General features: G+C 34.3%; 2 protein-coding genes across 7 annotated transcripts in view; one reads left to right on the forward strand and one right to left on the reverse strand.

Moving 5' to 3' along the window:
• Positions 1 to 4,254, forward strand: part of VRK2 (VRK serine/threonine kinase 2) — a 113,095-nt gene extending 108,841 nt beyond the window's left edge. For 3 of the 4 annotated variants that reach the window (XM_041754720.1, XM_041754722.1, XM_041754723.1), the window contains one exon: positions 3,920 to 4,254. In XM_041754720.1, coding sequence (XP_041610654.1) covers positions 3,920 to 4,225 — 306 coding nt within the window. In that variant the 3' untranslated portion in view covers positions 4,226 to 4,254. The remainder of the gene's footprint in view (positions 1 to 3,919) is intronic. The other variant, XM_041754721.1, reaches the window with a different exon arrangement.
• Positions 4,193 to 22,113, reverse strand: part of FANCL (FA complementation group L) — an 89,066-nt gene continuing 71,145 nt past the window's right edge. For 2 of the 3 annotated variants that reach the window (XM_041754725.1, XM_041754724.1), the window contains 7 exons: positions 14,123 to 14,273; positions 7,400 to 7,483; positions 6,877 to 6,922; positions 6,719 to 6,800; positions 5,765 to 5,881; positions 4,593 to 4,664; positions 4,193 to 4,332 (listed from right to left, as the gene is read on the reverse strand). In XM_041754725.1, the coding sequence (XP_041610659.1) occupies positions 4,297 to 4,332; positions 4,593 to 4,664; positions 5,765 to 5,881; positions 6,719 to 6,800; positions 6,877 to 6,922; positions 7,400 to 7,483; positions 14,123 to 14,273 (588 nt within the window). In that variant the 3' untranslated portion in view covers positions 4,193 to 4,296. Of the gene's footprint in view, positions 4,333 to 4,592; positions 4,665 to 5,764; positions 5,882 to 6,718; positions 6,801 to 6,876; positions 6,923 to 7,399; positions 7,484 to 14,122; positions 14,274 to 22,113 lie in introns of those variants that run through there. The other variant, XR_005987759.1, reaches the window with a different exon arrangement.

Here is a 22,113-nt window from a genome sequence, read left to right on the forward strand (position 1 = left end):
CCAGACAGTAAATATTTTAGGTTTACAGCCTACTCTTTGTCAGAATAATTCAACTCCACCATTGCAGTATAAAAGCAGCCATAGACAATACATAAACAAATGAGTGTGGCTGTGTTCCAATCTTTATTCACAAAACAGGCAGCTCACAACATTTTTACAACCCATGCCACAGACTATCTTTCCCAAGCAGATCACTCAGTAAACTGAAGACAACTGGTGGTTAAATCCTTACATGAGCGCCTTCCTATTTGGTATCAGTTGTTGCTTAAAGAGAGACTGGGCACACAGGTTATATAGTAGACAATTCCATCTTGAAATTCTAGTAGCTTGACTTCTGTTCTTATCTAGGTGGGTTATCATCTACTTCCACATGTGTATGTAAATGCTACTTAAGTTAGCTTCCCGGTGGTCTCAGCCTTTAAAAATATACAATTTGATGGCATATTTTCTTTGTCTTTGTGGAAGAACAGTGCTTTATGGGAGTAATTATCACTTACTTTGCTTGTAGCAAATAAAGTTGAAACTTTTTTTTTAAGTAGGCTCCATGGACCACATAGGGCTTGAACTCATGATCAAAATCAAGTGTCATATGCTCTACCCTGGGCCAGCCAGGTGCATCAAAGATAACAAAACTTTAGGAAAATGGTGATAGGATGACTTTTTAGCTCTCAGGCAGTAAAGAGTAGCTTAAAGTCAGTTATTTGACTCTCAGTAGTTTCTTCGAAGTAGAAGAGCTAACTAAAGTGCTTCAAGGGATCCCTGGGTGGCGCAGCGGTTTGGCGCCTGTCTTTGGCCCAGGGCGCGATCCTGGAGACCCGGGATCGAATCCCACATCGGGCTCCCGGTGCATGGAGCCTGCTTCTCCCTCTGCCTGTGTCTCTGCCTCTCTCTCTCTCTCTCTCTGTGACTATCATAAATAAAAAAAAAAAAATAAAAAATAAAGTGCTTCAAGACATCGATTTTGTTTTATATACCTTATGTAGAAGTTACTTTTTACCTTCTAAAACTCTATCCTCAAGGTGACTTTTGTGAGAGTAAAAAAGCTCAAGTTTGAAGAATGGTCATTTAGAGGTCGAGAAAGTAGCTATTGTGAGGAATGATGGTAATACATCAAATGAAGATTGAAATATTTTGCCTTGTTTTTAAATCTCTCCTGACTTGATAAATAGTACAAGGAAGGTCAGGTCACCAATGTGAAGCAGAAACAGAACTTTTAACCAGCTAATTTGAAAGCAGGAAACAGATTCTTGGAGCTCTGGCCAACAGGAATGATGTTAAAAAACACTTAAGAAATTCCTGGAACTTACATATATTGTATCTGTTCAGTCTATAGTGGTTGGTCTGTTCCTAGGTAGTTTCCTCTGGTTATTAAATAGCCTCTTTATTTACCCAATAGATGGCATATACGTTGGGTAAAAGATACGGATGTCATGATGAACTTTGGGAATCACTGTTTTTAAATTTTATTTTTTATTGTGGTAGAAAGCATATACCTCAATTGTGTGGTTTAGTAGTGCCAAGTACAATTCATACTGTTGTATAACAATTTCCAGAACTTTGCATTTTGCAAAACTGAAACTCTAGGCCCACTAACTACCAGTTCCCCTGCACTTTGACAACTACCCCTTTACTTTGATATTTTGACCTCTTTAAATATTTTGTGTTAGTGGAATCATATACGTCCTTTTGTGACTGGCTTATTTTGCTCTGCATAATGTCCTCAAGGTTCATTCATATTGTAGCATGTGGTAGGATTTAAGGCTGCAAAATATTTCATTATATGCTTATATCACATTTTCTTTATCCATTCATCTACCTATAGATCTTTGGGTTGTTTCTTCCTTTTGGCTCCTGGGAATAATGCTATGATGGGTGTATAAACATCTCTGCAAGAAACTTATTTGAATTCTGAATATATATCTGAAGTAGGATAGCTGAATCATACGGTAATTCTACTTTTAATGTTTTTTTTTAAAGATTTATTTATTTATTCGTGATAGACATAGAGAGAGAAAGAGAGGCAGAGACACAGGAGGAGGGAGAAGCAGGCTCCATGCCAGGAGCCTGACGTGGGACTCGATCCCGGGACTCCAGGATCACACTCTGGGCCAAAGGCGGGCGTTAAACCACTGAGCCACCCAGGGATCCCCTACTTTTAATGTTTTGTGGAACTTCTGTACTGTTTCCCATAATGACTGCACCATTTTACAGTCCTACCAAGAGTATACAAGGGTTCCAGTCTATCTTCACCATGTTATTTTCTGTTCTTTTGATAATGGCCATTGGTAAGATATACCTCATTCTGGTTTTGATTTGCATTTCTCTTATAATCCATGATGCTGGCATCTTCTCACATGCTTTTAGAGAACTATTCAAGTCTTCTTTACATATTCTGGATACAAGTCCTTTATCAGATAAATGATGTGCAGAATTTTCTCCCACCCTGTGACTTTTTATTTTAAATGATGTCCTTTGAATTACAGATATATGAGAACTCTTTGGGTCCTACAGTTAGACAAAGATTTTGTTTTTTCCTAAAAGTTTTATACTCTAGCTATTAGGTCTAGAATTTTTGTGTAAAATGAGGTAGGGGTCTAAATTTATCTTTCTGCAAGGATGTCCAGTGTCTTCCACACCTTTGTCGAAAATTACCTGTCCTTGGTCCTTTTGTTGGAAACCAACTGCTCATATATGTGAGAGTTTACTTCTGGACTTTCAGTTCTATTCCACTGATCTGAATACTGGTTCTTATGCCAGAACCATCCTGTCTTGATTTCTCTAGCTTTGTGGTCAGTTTTGAAATTGAGGAATGTTTCTTTCAATTCTGTTCTTTATCAAGGTTGTTTTAGCTACTTTGGGCCCTGTGCATTTCCAAAGCCTGTTAGGATTTTGACTGAGACTGTGTTCAATCAATGTGTAGGTTAGTTTAGCAAAACAAAACAAAATAAACCCACATTTTGCCTAAATAGTAATTGCCCTATGCAATCAGTTTCTGGCTGGAGTTGCTAAGATCTGAGTTCACGTATATTAGGTCCTACCCATGGAATAGTGGCTGATTCTTCCTAAGAAATAAGCATGTTGCTTCTTGCCTTATGGAATTCCACAAATACCTGATTTTTATGTTTATCCAGAGATTTATTATGAGGATATCCTCCTTCATACCTCCACAGGTAGACAACTTGATCCTGCTTGCCATACAGTATGTTCCAAGTCCCTACCAGAGTACAAAGTTAATGTTTATCTTCATGAATCTCTGGCAACATCTCTTGACAAATTTTGTTGTGTGCTTCTAGGCATTTCAGTTTAACACTGTAAAACTATAATTTGTAGAGCCTGCTTGTTTCCTTTTTGGCTAGGAGATTAGAATGAGCATCTTTTCTTGGATCAACTTTCAGGACAAATAAGGATTTTAACCAGCTGTCTTCTCAAGCTCTGTTATTGGAAGACGTCATTCTCTGGAGCCTGGGCAGGAGGCTGCGGATTGATACTGCTCTGCGGACATGTAGCACTGCCCCCACCATCTTGTTCTGCTGCCTTGGCTCCTTTAGAATCATTAATTATTAATGACCAAAAAGCTTTCTAATTATGACTGTCCTGCCCATGTAAGATTAAGCCCAGTTTTTTGTCTTGCCAAGAAAATTGTTTTTATATTTCATATTTTTAGAGGATAAATTACTTATGGGATGGACTGTTTGCTGATTTGAAAGAACCAATCAGTTTAACTAGATTCTGGTTGGTTAATGTAATGAAACATAGGATCCAGGACCTAAAACTTCTCGGAAAAAATTACAAAAATTTGTTCTTTTTGTGTAACATGTTTTATTTAGTATTCTTACAGAATACACAAAATAAGTACTAGGATAACCCAAACCTAACACCATATATATAGCGATTGATATATTTTTTTTCTTCTCTATAGGAAAGCACAAGAAGAAGACAGAAGTATTATGAGTCTCAAGAAATTCTGAATGAAATAAAAAGTTCTCCACAACAAGCCAGCAGTATACAATTCCCAAATTCATTTTATGAACCCTATCAAGATTTTACCAGTCCAGATATATTCAATAATTCAAGATCTTCCTCTTGGTATACATATACTTCTACAACTGGTTTGGAGGTCACAGACTTTACTCTTAGTGAAGAGACAAAAGCAGACATGTATTATTATGGCTTCATCATTCTTTTTCTTTTGACTTTAGTATGTCTTGCTTTATATTTTCTCTGAAGAGCTCAAATAAAATCCTTTTGATAATTTTTAAAGTTGCCAGTTCTTCACAGAAATGTTACATTCTTATTTCAGGATTTCCTCCCAGACATTTTCAAGGTAATTGGCTTGTAAAAAGAGAACACATTTTAACAAAGTAAGTTTGTGGACATTCTAAAAATAAGACTGCTTTGTACTAGAAAATAGTGTCATGATACAGTTTAGAAAATACTTTTTTTGGTCAAAGGAGCGATTTAAAAAAGATGTAACAAAATGTTTTAGATAGATAGATAGATAGATAGATAGATATAGCATATCAGCTTATCTTCCAAAACATGTTACTAAAAGCTAGGCACATTATATGAAATGTGATTAATGATTTTCTTACCTTGCTGCAATATGGGCATTCACCAAATATGATGTTAAAACTCTGTCTACTAGTCAGTAGTCCTCTCAACCACTAAAGATTTTAAAAAGAGAAGATAAAGGGAGCAGTGTCAGCATGATTACAAATCACAGATACTCCAAATAGCACATCCTTTGAGTACATATTCTAAAAGATCTGCCTTCTTAATTTTCTTTTACAAAAAGTAAAGGGAACATATCCTGAACCAATACCAGACTGGTAATATGCTGAATAACAAGGGGAGACCAGCATGGATTTCAAGGTCAATGCCATTGGTTTATGGGCCCCTTTATGCACTTTCTCAACTCCCAAAACAGTCACAAAAATAATGCACACAAGTCCATGTGGTTCACAGACCCCACCTAAAATCATTTATTACAAATTAAGCATTGCTTCTATAAAAGATACCATAGGCTCTTGAATATTTAGGTCTTAATCACCAATACCGGGTTAATTCTCAATCCATTAATTAGAAGCATGAGGTAGTCCATTTTTAAAAATTAAATGAACATTCATTATTACAAAAGAAAGCATATGTTCCCTTAAGAATATCTCTATAATTAGACCTGGTACTTTATGATTTTAATATAAGGTAAATTGACATCTCTACGTTCTCCATTGTTAAAGTGCAGATAACACCAACTGCCATCTCTAAGCACAAAAACGGGAGGTGATATTAAAGAAGACAAAGCACGATACAACTACAAGATGTTCTACATATATATGCATATATGGTCAATCATGTCAACTGTGCACTAAGATGAATGCCATAGAGATCAAGTGACTACATAGGAATGAAAGCAGAATTCATATATAGTAAATAAACAGTAAAAGGTTAATGCATTCTTCTCAATATCAAATGTAAGATTCTTACATTTAGTCTATACTTGTGTACTCTGAAAAGTAACAGAGACTTGATAGTGCTACTTCCCTTTCACCTTATTGCCACCACTACTCCCATTTGGATGAGTCTACAGAGTTTGCACTGTGGTTATTACAGTGAAAAAAATGAAACCACATGAGCATCTGGAAATGAACTGGTAAAGAAGCTAATGGCAATAGAGATCACCATTCACTAAATAGATTTTAGACTCCTGTATTCCTATGTCATGGTAGCCAAAAAAGTCTTGCCAAGGTTATTTTTTTATTTGTACCTCGTATAAGCATATTTGATGGAAAGGCTGTCCACACTGTAAATTATCACACACTTGATCAGGAATGGCACCATCAAGCTGATAGGCATAACAAATCCCACAATCCATAGAAAAATCCTTCAAAAGAAAATAAATATAAGCATATGTGTTTAAAACACACATGATAAAATAAAAAAAATGAGTAATACGTATAAATATTAACTTTATATAAAGTTTTTATAAAGGTAGCTATATCACTATATTACAGAAATAGTTACATCACTATTTAACACCTTAGAAAAGCTATTTGTGAAAAGAATACTTCCTTTTTCATCCAACAAGTAACACACACAGATCTCCTCAAAAAGAGATTCTATTTTGGGCTCAGTTTTCCCATATTGTACGTCAATATAATGGCACAGTAGTATGTAAAGAGAAGAACTGACATTAGCTAGTGATTACTAAACTTCAAAATTCTATAACTAAAGGAATAAGACAAAGATATCCCCACCACTTTGAGTCTACAACCTTTCAGCAGCTTTATCAAAAATCAATTCTAAGTTTATTATTTTTGCAACACAGTAATGTCTATTCATTTTTAAAAACTGTACAGCCACCTTTCACAAATACATCAAGCTAATTAAAACTTTATTTCAATGATTCATAAGTAGATAGTAACAGAATATCCAAACATCTCATTAGCTACTTTGGACCTTTCCCCCTATTTTTAATAATAAAGATGTCTGTCATTAATCACTTTACTGCTATGAAGACCATGAAAAAAGTATACTTAAACCACTTATCAAAGGTTAACAAGTTCTTTGATGCTACTGTTGCTTGCAGTTCAGAAGTCTGTTATAATATTCTTCCAATTCCCCCCCTTTCAGCCTCATTTTTCTCTGGTGTCTAAAAGACGAACATTTAACTTTCATTATGCTATGCTGTTTGGAATATCAAAGCACTGATAAAACTTACAGATTTTTCCAGGTTAGCACGAGCTGGAAAATCTATTTCTAAAACATCTTTCAAGTTTTGTAACAGACTATTTTCTGGATCCCTGAAAACATGAAAAGAATTTTGTTACTAAATTTGCAAATTAATAGAAAACATAATTGTATTGCAAAGTTACCTACCACAAATGTATGTTTCTGCTCAGTTTAATTCCCAGCGGTTTTACCACTTCAGATGGGGGGGAAAAAAAAGTTTAATAATTTAGCATCTGCTGCTCTCACTTTGTGAAGTGACATTTAGCCCAGAATTTTTTTTTAACTGAGATATAACTGACATACAACACTGTATTAGTTTTAGGTGTACAACATAATGATTTGGTATATGTATGTATTACGATACACTTACTACACAGTTTAGTTAACATCTATCACTGCATGTAGTTACAAATTTCTGATGAGAACATTTAAGATCTATTCTCTTAGCAGCTTTGAAATATACAATATTGTTAAATACAGAACTTGCTAATTACTGAACTATAAAATCTAAATCATGTATGTTTTAAAAACTACAAAAGTACATAGTTCAGAATGATGAGACATTTTCATTTAAAATGTTTACCAATATATTGTGATATTTTAGAGTATTTTAACAGTACAAGATAATTTTATGACTCTGTTAAAAGCACTTAAATATGAGAGCTCATACCATGGTCAGCTCCAAGAAAGCAGCACTCAGGAAGCATAGTGGGATGCCTGGGGTCAACCTCTATATTTATTGAAGCCTTATTCTCTAAAATATAAGAATATTAAAGTTTATAGAAATAGTTCATCAGGCAAAAAGTAAAGGAGCACTTATCTGGATGCTTACTGTACCAACGGATAGATTAGCTAATGTTTTATAGTTTTTTAAATAAGTATATTAGTATTTTATAATCTAATATAAATTTTGAAATTACGATTATGACTAAAGATTTGGGGATCCATCCAGAGTTTCAAAATACACAGTCAATTCACTGAGTTACTACAATTAATTTATACTAGAATTCTGGTCAGAATTTTATTGCAGTTTAAATAAAAATTACCTATAGGGTGATAAAGATCTTTAATGTTAAAAAAAAATAGCAAGATTGAGAGATAATTATCTAAATGACTTCTATGACTTTCTTGAAAAGCAGAACTGTGGTCAAACATAAGACCGAACACAATAAATGGTAAAAACAACATGTTTATGATTTTTTATGAAATTTTATCAAAACATTATCAATAATCACTTTTAACATAAATAGACTAAATGCTCCAATCCAAACACAGGGTGTCAGAATGGTAAAAGAAAAAAAAAAAAAAGACCCATCTATATGCTGCCTGCAAAAGACTCATTTTAGACTTAAAAACACCTGCAAATTGAAAGGGAGAGGGTGGAGAAACATTTATCATGTAAATGGGTTTCAAAAGAAAGATGGGAGTAGCCATGTTTATATCGGACAAACTAGACTATTTTTTAATTCAATTAACATATAGTATATTATTTCAGAGGTAGAGTTTAGTATTTATCGGTTGCATATAACTCCCAGGGCTCATTACACCACTTGCCCTCCTTAATGCCTATCACCCAGTTACCCCATTCCCCCACCCACCACCCCTCCAGCAACCCTCAATATGTCTTCTATAGTTAAGAATCTCTTATGGTTTGTCTCCCTCTTTGATTTCATGTTACTTTTACCCTCCATTCCTCTATGCTCCTCTGTTTTGTTCCTTAAATTCCACATCTGGGTGAAATAATGTAATTTTCTCTAACTTATTTCACTTAGCAATAATACCCTCTATTTCCACCCATGTCATTGCAAATGGTAAGATTTCACCTTTTTGATGGCTAAGTAATATTACAACCCACACAGACAGACACACACACACACAGGGCTCCACATCTTCTTTATCCATTGATATGTTGATGGACATCTGGGTTCTTTGCATATTTTAGCTATTATGGACACTGCTCCTATAACACTGGGGTGCAGGTGCCCCATCAAATCACAATGTTTGTATCCTTTGGATAAATACCTAGTAGTGCAACTGCTGGGCCATAGGGTAGCTCTATTGTTAACTATGGACAAACTAGACTTTAAACCAAAGACTATAACAAGAGATGATAAAGAAGGGCATTATATCATAATAAAGGAAACAATCCAACAAGAACATCTAACAATTGTAAATATTTATGCACCCAGTAGAAGCACCCAAATATATAGAACAATTAATTATTAAAAAACAAAGGAGCTAAGAGAGAACAGTAATAGGGAACTTTAGGACCCCATTTACATTAATAGATCATCTAAGCAGATCAACAAGGAAACAATGGCTCTGAATGACATACTGGACCAGATGCACTAAACAGGTATTTTCAGAACATTCTACCCTAAAACAGCAGAATACCCATTCTTTTCAAGTGCATATAGAATATTCTCCAGAATAGATCGCATATTAGGTCACAAAAACAGGCCTCAACAAATACAAAAAGATTAAAATCATACCATTCACCTTTTCTGACCACAATGCTATGAAACTAAGTCAACCCACAAGAAAAAATTGGGGAAGACCACAAATACATTGAGGTTAAACAACATGCTACTAAACAATGAATGGGGTCAAACAGGAAATAAAAGAAGAAATTAAAAAATACTTGGGAACAATTGAAAATGAAAAGACAACAGTCCAAAACCTTGGGGATTCAGCAAAAGTGGCCCTAGGAGGGAAGTATGTAACAGCAATACAGAAATACCTCCAGAAGCAAGAAAAATCTCAAACAACCTAACCTTACACCTAAAGAAGCTAGAAAAATAATGACAAAGCCTAAAGCCAGTAGAAGGAAGTAAGATTAAAGCAGAAATAAGTGATATAAAACTAAAAAAAACCACCACCCCCCAAAAAAAACAGATCGATGAAACCAGGTGCTGGTTCTTTGAGAAAATAATAATAATAATAATAAACCTCTAGCCAGACTTACCAAAAGAAAAGAGAGAAGGGGTCCAAATAAATAAAATCACAATGAAAGAGGAGAAATAACAACCAAAACCACTGAAATACAATTATAAGAGAATATTATGAAAAACTATATGCCAACAAACTGGGATAACCTGGAGGAAATGGATAAATTCCTAGAAACGTAAATTACCAAAACTGAATTAAAAAGAAACAGAAAACTTGAACAGACTAATAACGAGCAAAGAAATTGAATCAGTAATCCAAAAACTCCCAACAAACAGAAGTCCAGAGTTAGATGGCTTCACAGGTGAATTCTACCAAACTTTAAAAGAAGAGTTAGTACCTAGTTCTCAACTATTTGGAATAGTTCTTAAACTATTCCAAAAAATGGAAAAGGAAGGAAAACCTCCAGATTCATTCTATGAAGCCAGCATTTCCTGATACCAAAACCAGATAAAGACTCCAGTCAAAAAGAGAAATTTTGGTCAATATCCCTGAAGAGCATGGATGCAAAAATTCTCAATAAAATACTAGCAAGTTGAATACAAAAATACATTCAAAAAAATCATTCACAATCAAGAAGGATTTATTCCTGGTCTGCAATGGTGGTTCAATATTCACAAATCAATCCATGGGATATATATACCATAGTAAAAGAAGGATAAGAGTCATTTCAATAGATGCAGGAAAGGCATTTGAGAAAATACAATATTCATCATTCATGATAAAAACTCTCAACAAAGTAGAGTTAGAGAAAACATACCTCAACATAAAGGCCATCTATGAAAAATCCACAAATATCATCCCCAATGAGGAAAAACTGAGACCTTTTCCTCTATGATCAGGAATAAGACAGGGATGTCCACTTTCACTACTGTTATTTAACATAACATTGGAAGTCCTAACTACAGCAGATGGCAAAAAAGAAATAAAAGGCATCCAAATCAGCAAGGAAGAAGTCAAACTTTCACTCTCTGCAGATGACATATATTCTACATACAAAACCCACAAGACTCCATAAAAAAACACTGTTGGAATTGATAAGTGAATTCAGTAAAGTTGCAGGATACAAAATTAGCGTTCATAAATCTGTTGTATTTCTATACACCAATAATGGATCAGCAGAAAGAGAAATTAAGGAATCAGTCTCACTTACAACTGTACCAAAAACAAGATACCTAGGAATAAACCTAACCAAAGAGGTTAAAGACCTGCACTCTGAAAACTATAAAACAATTATCAAAGAAATTGAAGATGACACAAATAGACATTCTATTGAAGATTAAAAGAAAAAATATTGTTAAAATGTCTATATTACCAAAAGCAATCTACACATTTAATGTAATCTCTAGCAAACTACCAACAGCATTTTTCACAGAACTAGAACAAATGATCCTAAATCTTGTATGGAACCACAAAAGATCCTGAATAGCCAAAGCAATCTTGAAAAAGACAAGCAAAGCTAGAGGCATCACAATTCCAGACTTCAAATTATATTATAAAGCTGTAGTGATCAAAACATCATGGTACTGGCACAAAAACACACACACAGGTCAATGGAACATAATAGAAAATCCAGAAATAAACCTACAACTATATGACCAGTGAATCTTTGACAAAGCAGGAAAGAATATCCAATGGGAAAAGAATAGTCTTCCAACAAATGGTGATGGGAAAACTGGGACAGAAACATGCAAAGGAATAAATTAAACCACTTTCTTACACCAAACACAAAAATAAATTCAAAATGGGTGAAAGACAACCTGAGTGTGAGACCTAAAACCATAAAAATCCTAGAACACAGGCAGTAACCTCTTTGTAACACTGGCCATAGCAACTTCTTTCTAGGTCTTCTGAGGCAAAGGAAACAAAAGCAAAAATAAGCTATTGAAACTTCATCAAAATAAAAAGTTTCTGCACAAAGAAGGAAACAACAAAACTAAAAGGAAGCCTACAGAATGGGAAAAGATATTTGCAAATGACATATCTGATAAAGTGTTAGTATCCAAAATATAAAAGAATGTATAAAACAACACCCCCCAAAAAACAAATAATCCAATGGGAAAATGGGCAGAAGACATGAATAGACATTTCTCCAAAGATCTACAGATGGCCAACACACAAAAAGATGCTCAAAATCACTCTTTATCAGGGAAATATAAATCAAAACTCTAATCAGATACCACTTCACACCTGTTGGAATGACTAAAAACAACATAAACAGGTGTTGGTGAGAATGTGGAGAAAGGGGAACCCTCTTGCACTCACTATGGGTTGGAATTCAAACTGGTACTGCCACTCAGGAAAAGAGTATGAGCTTCCTTAAAAAGTTAAACATGAGAACTACCCCACGATCCGGCAATTGCACTATTAGGTATTTTCCCAAAGAATACAAAAATACTAATTCAAACGGATACACGCACCCTGATGTCTACAGCAGCATTATCTATAAAAGCCAAATTATCTACAGCCAAGGGTCCATCGACTAATGAATGGATAGAGAAGAGGTGATATAGATATACAATGAAATATTACCCAGGCATAAAATACAATAAAATCTTGCCATTTGCAATTATGTGGACAGAGCTAGGGAATATTATGCTAAGTGAACTAAGTCAGTCAGGGAAACACAAATACCATGTGATTTCACTCATACTGGAATTTTAAAACTTAAAAAATATAGAAAAAAATCTTTACTGAGTTCTTTTGTCCCATGTGAAGCTTTCTATTGTAAGTTAACAATGGATTCTATCCATATTAAATCAGAAATTCATTCAATACATAAACAAAAACAACTAAACTGTTTATAGAATCTAAGAAAATCTATTTCTACTTGGCACCAGATTCTTTTTATGAACTCTATCTGCAGGAATACTGTATTAATTTCAGAAGTTTTACTATTTTTAAAGGTATACATTAATATTAATATAAATAAAGTCTACTTGGATTTTATTTTTACAGTAAAAATGGTTTGATAAATTTCATATACTATAGCATTAGCTTTTGGCTAACGCTGGCAATAACATGAGCTCAATTACAACAGACCTGACAAAAAGATAATCATGTAAAATTTAAAAAATGACTACAAATCATTCATGGGAAAAACAAAAATACAATTTAACTTATAATTTCATTTGTTTACACATTCTTTACCAGGAGCACAAATTCCATATTAGCCTTTAGCAATGTCATGTACTAAAGGCCCCAGAAATTACTTAACAGTGGGTACAACTTTGGCCTTAAAAAGGCAAATCAATGCTTGAAAGGAAAATAAAAAGAGCTTAAAGGTATATATAGAGAGTGAATAAAAACCAGGTTGTTTATGCTGAACATGAGAAATATAATAAAAGGTATATTTAATCATTACCTGATCAAAATAATTATTTAAATGGAGCCATGAAGGAAATTAATTACTATAGTTCTTTGATGAAAATATTTTCATTAATATCTATTTGTTTACAAATATACCATAATTTGTTATTCCAAATTAAATACCATTAGACTTCTTAGATGGAGTAACAATACTAATTGTAGAACTGCTGCACAATACCTTCCTTTTCTCATAAATACATGTTACTTTTCTCCCAGATAATCTATTATGCCTGGGGGAAAAACTACAAAAATTTATAATGTGGATATGATTCACAACAGAATTTTGTAATATCCTTTGGAATATATACCTTTTAACAATTTATTTGGGCTAAGAAAAACACGAAGGAAACATAAACAGGTATAATCATCAAACTACACTACTTACTGTGAACTCAAATACAGCTTAATATATCTAAAATATTGAGAGCTTGAATTCTAAAACTAACATATATTACTTGTTCATAATGAAAATACAGTAATAATTTTATAATAAAGACAATATGGTAATATTGCACGGATATTTATAGTTACATCACATATTCATTAATATGTATTTATAGTAAAGAAAATACTTAAAACATGTCTAATTATTATTTTGTGCTTTCTATTTACTCTTCAATGACATGCATGGCCACTTCAGCTTTTTTTATCCTCTCAATTTTGTCAGAAAATATTCCCAGATCTGTTCATATCAATCTTATCTAGTTTCATGGATGAAGACATTCATTATTATAATTTTTTCCTAAGTAATAATGCAAGTTTTGAAAAACTTGTTTCACTATTTCTGTGCTAATTAGAAGCTAATTAAACAGTATCTCTGAATAATACTTCCATTGGATCATCACCTTTTATAATGAAATACCTCAGTACTTGCCCTTTTCTCCTCCATATATACAAATGAATATTTACATTCAAATACATAGTAATAAACCACAGTTCATCCCAAAAAGTTTTAATCGTTGACTTCATGCAAAAAAGTCTCACCTATGAGTCCAATGTCCTCTTTAGATCCATTTTCCTAAGTAATACAAAGTACAAACACACATACGCGAAAAGCCTCCTTAATCCTTTTTCTTACCTAGTGCAATTCTGCGTGTTGTTGCACTCCGGGTAGGTTTTTCTGGCTCAAGTACCCAAGTCTTCTCATCGATTTCATCCATAACATCCCAGAATGCCTTCAGTGATTCTAAGGCTGCCAAAAACTGACTGTAAATGCTTATTAAGGAACTCTGTGAAAGACAGATAAAAGCTGCATAAGTTGCAGGACACTCTTATCAACAGCAGATAATCTTTCACTTAAAACACAATTCTATTTAGAAATTTTAAGCTCTGTTTCATTTCAGCTGAAACTATTCTAGTAAACAAGAGTCAACTCTCCCCACTTCATGTCTCTTCATCTCCATTAGCATTGACAGAATCTTTTGATTGTCATTACAACTGTGCATCTTACTAGGAATTGTTTTTTAAAGACCATATTTATTTTTATTATGATGCATTCTGTACTCTATTTATAGAATAATTACTGATACAAGATGACATGTAGGTACTTTATTAGTGACTATACTATATACATATTGAGTATAGTGTCTATGCAATTTTATATGAAAGTTATCAAGTTATCTAGTATGCAGTTATGAAGTGCAGCATTATTTTTAATTCGATTACTTTAAAAATTATTAACTTTACAGACTTATTTAGGCAGAGTATAAAAAGGTTCTACATATATTTCCCATAAAGTTTTTGATTAAATTCAAATAATAATGCAGTACATTTTTTATAATATGGATCTATTAATGAGAATAATGCATCTTTTGGTGAGTGGGGAAAAATGTTTAATTGGGGCTGAAGGTTAGTGTTCCCCTTTATCAAAATCAATTGCAAATGTTTATCTGTTAGTGCCTGTAAAGAAATTTTACACGTCATCCCTAAAAATGTCTTCTCATGCACACAGGCACCATAGACAGTACTGACAAAGACCGATATAAATACAGAAGCATAGGATTTTAATAGAAACTTTTCATTACCAGAAAGAATCTGTAGATATTATAAGGTTCTACTCTTTTTTTTTAAAGAGGTAAAATTGTCATACATTGTATCAGTCTCAGGTATACTACTTAATTATTTGTATACACTGTGAAAAAAATCAGTAAGTCTAGTCATCTGTCACCATACAAAGTTACAAAAAATTTTTCTGTCCTTGTGACAAAAACTTTTAAGATTTACTCTCTTCCCAACTTTCAAATATGTAATATAACATTTTTGACTAGATTTTACACATTTCTAATAATTCGAACAAATTACAAATAAGATTTCTTCTAATATTAAATAAATCTTTAGCCAATGACTGAATTCAGTATTTCAGACATTAATCTTTTATGGGAATTAGATACATTTTCACTAACAATAAGACCTAAAGCCATTACTGATTTTTTAAAGATTTTATATATTTATTTGAGAGAGGGGGAGAAAGAGAGAGAGAGAGGGAGAGAGAGAGAGAGCACGCATTCCAGGACCCTGAAATCATTCCCTGAGCCAAAGTCAGAAGTTTAAAGGACTGAGCCACTCAGGCACTCCTACCATTACTGATTTAAAAAATCAATTTATAATTATTTTCAAAGACAAGAGTTTCTTATAAAGTAATGTTAAAAGGTATCACTATTTACTAAATATTTTTATATTAAAAGCATCCAAAACGAAAAGGTTAAAGGAAGAATTAAATACATTATTGTTTCAAATAAGCAAAACTTATTTTTTTAAAAAATCACTGAAAACGTTATAAATGTATTTAACCCAAATAATTGATAAAAAACAGTAATATGAGAATGCAGTACACCTTGAGTAATGTAAGAAAAAAGTACTCATTTCCTTAAAGGTATATTTTGTACTTCTATGTGCTTAAGGAAAACCCATTTCATCTCATCACTTCAGTCAGAATTTACACCTAGATGAAGTCATGGCTCAGTTTCACAAAGCAGGTTTCACTCTGCAACCTAAATAAACCAGGGGAAAAGTTAAGAGTAGGAACAAGAACTTGTTCTCTTTTGGAATACCATACTTATCTACAAGTTGGAGGCCAAAATCCAGAAATCAGAAACCAAACTCTCAAGTTTTGTTTTGTTTTCACTATGGGCTGTACTCTATTTCCTCTTTCATTAAATGTGCCACAATTCTTTAGATATCCAAACATGAAAACAGCTGTGATCCTTACAGATTTCTTTTTACACCTAATACATTCAATAACTAAAGACCTGTTTTTATTTTTAGCATAGCTCTTGGTAATTCTATTTACTCTAGTATTATGCACTATTACAATAACCGCCCCCAATCTTATTTCTACATCCAGACATGCCATCACTGACTTCACATACCTCACCACAGAATACCCAATACCCTATCTCAAACATAAAACTGAACATTAGTTGTCTCACTCAAAACAATCTTCGAACTGGATTTTGTCCCCTCTAGTCATATGCCCCTGAAGTCCATTATTTATAATGAGGTTGATATTTGTATTCTGCAAACCTGATACTGTAACTTCCTGGCTGACAACAAACAATGTAGATGCAGTTTTTCTCAGTGATACGTTTTCCTTTGTAATACCACCACTTAAGGACAGCAACACAAATTCCAAAAGCGCTCAATAAATATTTAAGTAAACTGAAGTCAACTACCTGATATAAAAATATTTATGACCTTTGTCATTTTATTCACTAAGGCTACTGTTATTTACAGATAGCAAGCAAATTATGTTTTATGTTATTAAAATCACAGTTCTTTCTCATAGTTTGCCATTACACTGTTTCCTATGTATCCATTGATATGTTTACACAGAGTAAACTGAAATACTTTCTTTCCATGGGTAGTATATTTACCACCCCAAGCTTCAGTAACCATCTTCTCTACCTATGATCATTCTCATATTTCTTTAGGCCACGTAGAGACCTCCAGAACTGCTCAGCCAGGGCTATACAGATGATCTCTATAGGGCTAACAGACACTTCATATTCCTACTGCTCCACACTTATCTCATTATCTTCCCAGAGAAATCTTCCCCTCATAGTTTTTTTTTTTCTCTTCCCTCTAGGTAACAGAGGATACTACTTGCCCTGTTGCCCAAATCAGGAATCTAAGCATAGATTACTAACTAGATAACTAGATTACTACAAAACCCTTCTAACTGAATTTTCTTCCCTTAGTCATAGCCCCCTAAAACCCATTATTTACACTGCAATTAAATTGGTTTTTGTATTCTGCAGATCTGATACTATAATTTGTGTACAATAAGGCATTGATCATCAGATTCACATCAACCTGCTGAAAGTATGTTGGGTTTTTCAATAGCTTTATTGAGATATAAGTGATATACATATTTAATGTGTACAGGTTGATGAATATGGGCATATGGGCATATGCATACACTCATGATACCATCACCACAATCAAGGTAATAGATGTATACACACTTCCCCAAAGCTTCCTTGTGTCTTTTTCGGGGGTTTTTGGTAGTAACACTTAACACTTCTCAAGTCTGAAACGCATGATACTGTATTGTTATGTACAGGCAGGTTGTATAGCAGCATAGCTGAAACTTTATTTTTAGTGAGCTCTATGTCCAATGTGGGACTCAAACTCAAAACCCTGAGATCAAAAGAGTCACATGCTCTACTGACTGAGCCAGCCAGGCACTCCTAGCCTAGATGAAACTTTATACCCACTGAACAATTCCCCACTTCCCCCACCTTCCAGGCCTTGGCAACCAGTATTGTATTCTCTGTACATATGACTGTTAGATACTTCATGTTAGAAATATGCACTATTTGTCCTGTGACTGTTTTATTTCAGTTTGCATAATGTCCTCCAGATTCATCTGTATTTTTGCAAATGGCGGGATTTTCTTTTTCCTTAAGGCTGTCTGTATATGGCATATTTTCTTTCTTTCATGTGTATATACCACATTCATTTGTTGATAGACCCTTGGATTTTTTCCTATCTTTGCTATTGTGAGTAACGCTACAATGAACCTGCAAGTGCACTGGTATCTCTCTGAAATTCTGTTTTCAGTCCTTCAGGATATATACCCAGAAGCGGGGTTGCCAGAGCATATAGTAGTTACATTTTTTATTTTTTGGAGGCACACCCACACTGTTTTCCACTGTTGCCACACCATTTTACACTCCCACCAATAGTGTACAAGGGTTCCAATTTTTCCACATCCTTGTCAACACTTGCTATTTCATGGTTTTTATTGTTGTTGTTTTTAAATAACAGCCATCCTAACAGGTGTGGGATGATAGCTCATTTTAGTTTTGAATTTGCACTTGTTTTGCACTTTAAGTTTTGATTTACACTTTGATTTGCACTTGATAATTAATGATGTTGAGCATCTTTTCATATCCCTGTTGTTGATTTATATGTCATTTTTGAAGAGTATCTTTTCACAAATCCTTTGCCCAGTTTTTAACTGGGTGGTGGTTAATAATAATAATAATTATTATTATTATTACCACTGCTATTGAAGGGTTTCTTTCATATTTTGGATTAACACATTATCAGATATATGGCTTGCAAGTATTTTCTTCAATTCCATAGGGTGCCTTATCATTCTGTTGATTGTCCTTTACTATGATAAGTCTTTTAGTTTGCTATAGTCCCATTTACCTATTTTTCCTTTGTTGCCTATGCTTCTGGTACCAATCAAGAGATTATTACCAAAACTAAGCACAGGAAGTATTCCCCTATGTTTTGTATTGGGAGTTTTTTAGTTTCACATCTTATAGTTAAGTCTTTAATTCATTTTAATTTTTGTATACAATGCAAAGGGCAGGCCCAATTTCCTTTTCAGCATGTGGATAACCAATTTCCCACTACCATCTGTTGAAGAGATTATTACTCTTCAAAATCAGCACAAGAATGTCTCTTTCCTTTCTCTCCACTAATAACTATATCTGTATTTAAAAATCTTTTATTACCTATTTCATTGTCAACCCAAGGAAAAGCTAACCAAAAAACAAAACAAAACAAAAAGTCATAAAATGTTTTCACAGTGGTATGTTTCATTTGAAAGTAAGTACACTGAAACACAATGTCCATTTCTGGTGTGCCTGACTATAAATGAAGTCCTAAACATAACTCTACTTAAAATTAACTCTGCAATTGAACAAAAAAAGATATCTTTAAAAAAAAATGACCAAAAAAATGACAGTTAAAAAGAAAAAAAAAATACAACAACCCTGGAACTAGAAGTCAGTTGGTAATTACAGAAAAAGTAAATTTTAAATCCTAAAAGTCATCATCAGATTTTACTATGTACTGATGTGAAGTAGATACATTAAATATTATTTTTAGGGGCAGCCCGGGTGGCTCAGTGGTTTAGTGCTGGCCTTCGGCCCAGGGCCTGATCCTCAAGACCTGGAATTGAGTCCCATGTCGGGCTCCCTGCATGGAGCCTGCTTCTGTCTCTGCCTCTCTCTCTCTCTCTCTCTCTCTCTCTCTCTCTCTGTGTGTGTGTGTCTCTCATGAATGACTGAATGATTAAATAAATACTTTTTTAAAAAAAGTTAAAAATATATTATTTTTATGTCCCAGATAAAGAAAAGATTATTTTGGTCTTTTGGTTTCATCCAGAATTAATCCAAAAAGGTGAAGAGTGGGACACAGAAATATTTCTCTTAAGAATTATAAAATCTATGAGCTCTCTACCTGCTGACACTTGGCAGGAGTTGAAGAGATGCTGTCCTCCCAAGACCTTTGTTTAAGCACACGGCAAACAAAAATAAATAATGTGGTGAAAATTGACAAAAAACAGGTACAGAAAACACAATGACCAGTCCTTAAAAATTGACCTAAATGCCTGGGGTCTAATCTCCAGGAATATTAAGTATGCCAATGTCCAAATGTCTCTCTTTGAATTCTATTATCACCACATTTCAGTGTAGGATGAAGAAGGACTTGGTTGTTGAGAGAAGGCTTCAAATATATTTGCTGCAGGTAATTGCTTATGTTGTCTATTCTAACAAAAATCAAGGATTGTAGGAGTACAAAGGGCAAAACTGGGGGGTGCCTGGGTGGTTCAGTCAGTTAAGTGTCTACTTTGACTCAGGTCATGATCTCGGGGTTGTGCGATAGAGCCCCACAGGGAGCCTGCTTCTCCCCCTCTGTTTGCTGCTGCCCCTGCTTGTGCGCTCTCTCTCTCTCTCTCTCTCAAATAAATAAAATCTTTTAAAAAAAATGGGAGTACAGTCAAAGCTGAAATAAAGTGAAAAGCACTAAAGCACTGTGTATGGATGTTCATTCATACAAATTATTCTGGAGGAAAAGACTGGTGGATAATTGAGGAAAGAACCAAACTTGATAGGGTGTTGAGGAAGAGAGGAAGAAACAAGAAACACAAAGAGGCTTCCAACCGTTCTGTGGTGGGGAAAGACCATCAGCATGGACCTTACCTCTTTCTCCAGAGCTGTTCATGGGTGGCTGCTGGCTCTCAGCAATCTGTGAGGGCTATTGAGTAGCCTTAGCCTGCACTTTCCTGGCACTGATTTCATGACCCTCACCTCCCCCCCACACTAACCTAGGTCGAGAGTACAAAGCAGGACCGATACAATTCAATATGATATTCAGTACAGATATTGGCAGGAATGACTGCATGTAGTAAAGGGTGCAGACTAGATGGGAAAGAGTACTGACTGAAACAGGAACCAGCAGGCTTGGTTCAAATCTCAGCGCTGTCACTCAAAGTTTAACTTCTCAGGACCTCACTTTCCCAGACTGTAACATGGGCATGTTGTGCCAGCATCATAAGGTTGGAAGAGTGAGCGAGAGAATGTACATGAAACCATCTCACACAAAGTCTGACACGTGGGACATTTCCATCCTTTCCTCTTGCTTGGAGCCTCTTAGTAAGAAGGTATCAATTCTCCCTACCTTGGTTTTATATTATGACTAATAGGGTTTTTTTTAAGGTTTTTTAATTTATTTATTCATAGAGACACAGAGAGAGAGAGAGAGGCAGAGACACAGGCAGAGGGAGAAGCAGGCACCATGCAGAGAGCCCAACGTGGGACTGGATCCAGGGTCTCCAGGATCACGCCTGGGGCTGCAGGTGGCGCTAAACCGCTGTGCCACCGGGGCTGCCCTAATTGTTTAACCTCATACCATAAAGAGTTTAGGCAAAAAAAAGATTCATCTTCAGAATCTTTTCAAGTGGGATGCCTGGGTGGCTCAGAGATTGAGCGTCTACCTTTGGCTCAGCGCGTGATCCGGAGTCTCCAGATCGAGTCCCACATCGGGCTCCTTGTGCATGAAGCCAGCTTCTCCTGTCTCTGCCTCTCTCTCTCTCATGAAAAAATAAAATCTTAAAAAATATATTTTTTCAAATGTACACAGAACATCCTCCAGAACAGATCACATGTTAGGTCACAAAACAAGTCTCAATAAATTTAAGAAAAATGAAATCATATTAAGCATCTTTCTAATCATTATGGTATGAAACTAGAAAACAATTACAAGAAAAAGTCTGGAAAGTACACTATACATGAAGGGTAAATAACCTGCTACTAAACAATGAATGAGTCAACCAAAAATCAAAAAGGAAACTTTAAAAAATGGAGAAAAATGAAAAGACAATGGTTCAAAAATTTTGCAATGCAACAAAACCTGTTCTAAAAAGGACGCTTATAGTAATATAGGCCTACTTCAACAAAAATTAAAAAAACAGGAAAAATCTCAAACAACTTAACTTTACACCTAAAGCAGCAGATACAGAAAAATAAATAATACCCAAAGCTAGAGGAAAAGAAAGATAAATAGGAGAGTAGAAATAAATGAAATCACGATTAAAAAATAGAAAAGGTCATTAAAACCAGGAACTAATTCTTTGAAAATAAAATAAAATTGATAAGCCTTTAGCCAGATTCATCAAGAAAAAGAGAGGACTCCTATAATTAAAATGAGAAACAAAGAGAAATAACTGACACTACAAAAATAAAAAGAATTTTAAGAGATTATGAAAAATTATATGCCAATAAATTGTGGACAACCTTAGAAGAAAATGGAGAAATTTCTAGAAACACA

The sequence above is a fragment of the Vulpes lagopus genome, chromosome 5 (genome assembly GCF_018345385.1).
Source record: "Vulpes lagopus strain Blue_001 chromosome 5, ASM1834538v1, whole genome shotgun sequence".
Lineage (NCBI taxonomy): Eukaryota > Metazoa > Chordata > Mammalia > Carnivora > Canidae > Vulpes > Vulpes lagopus.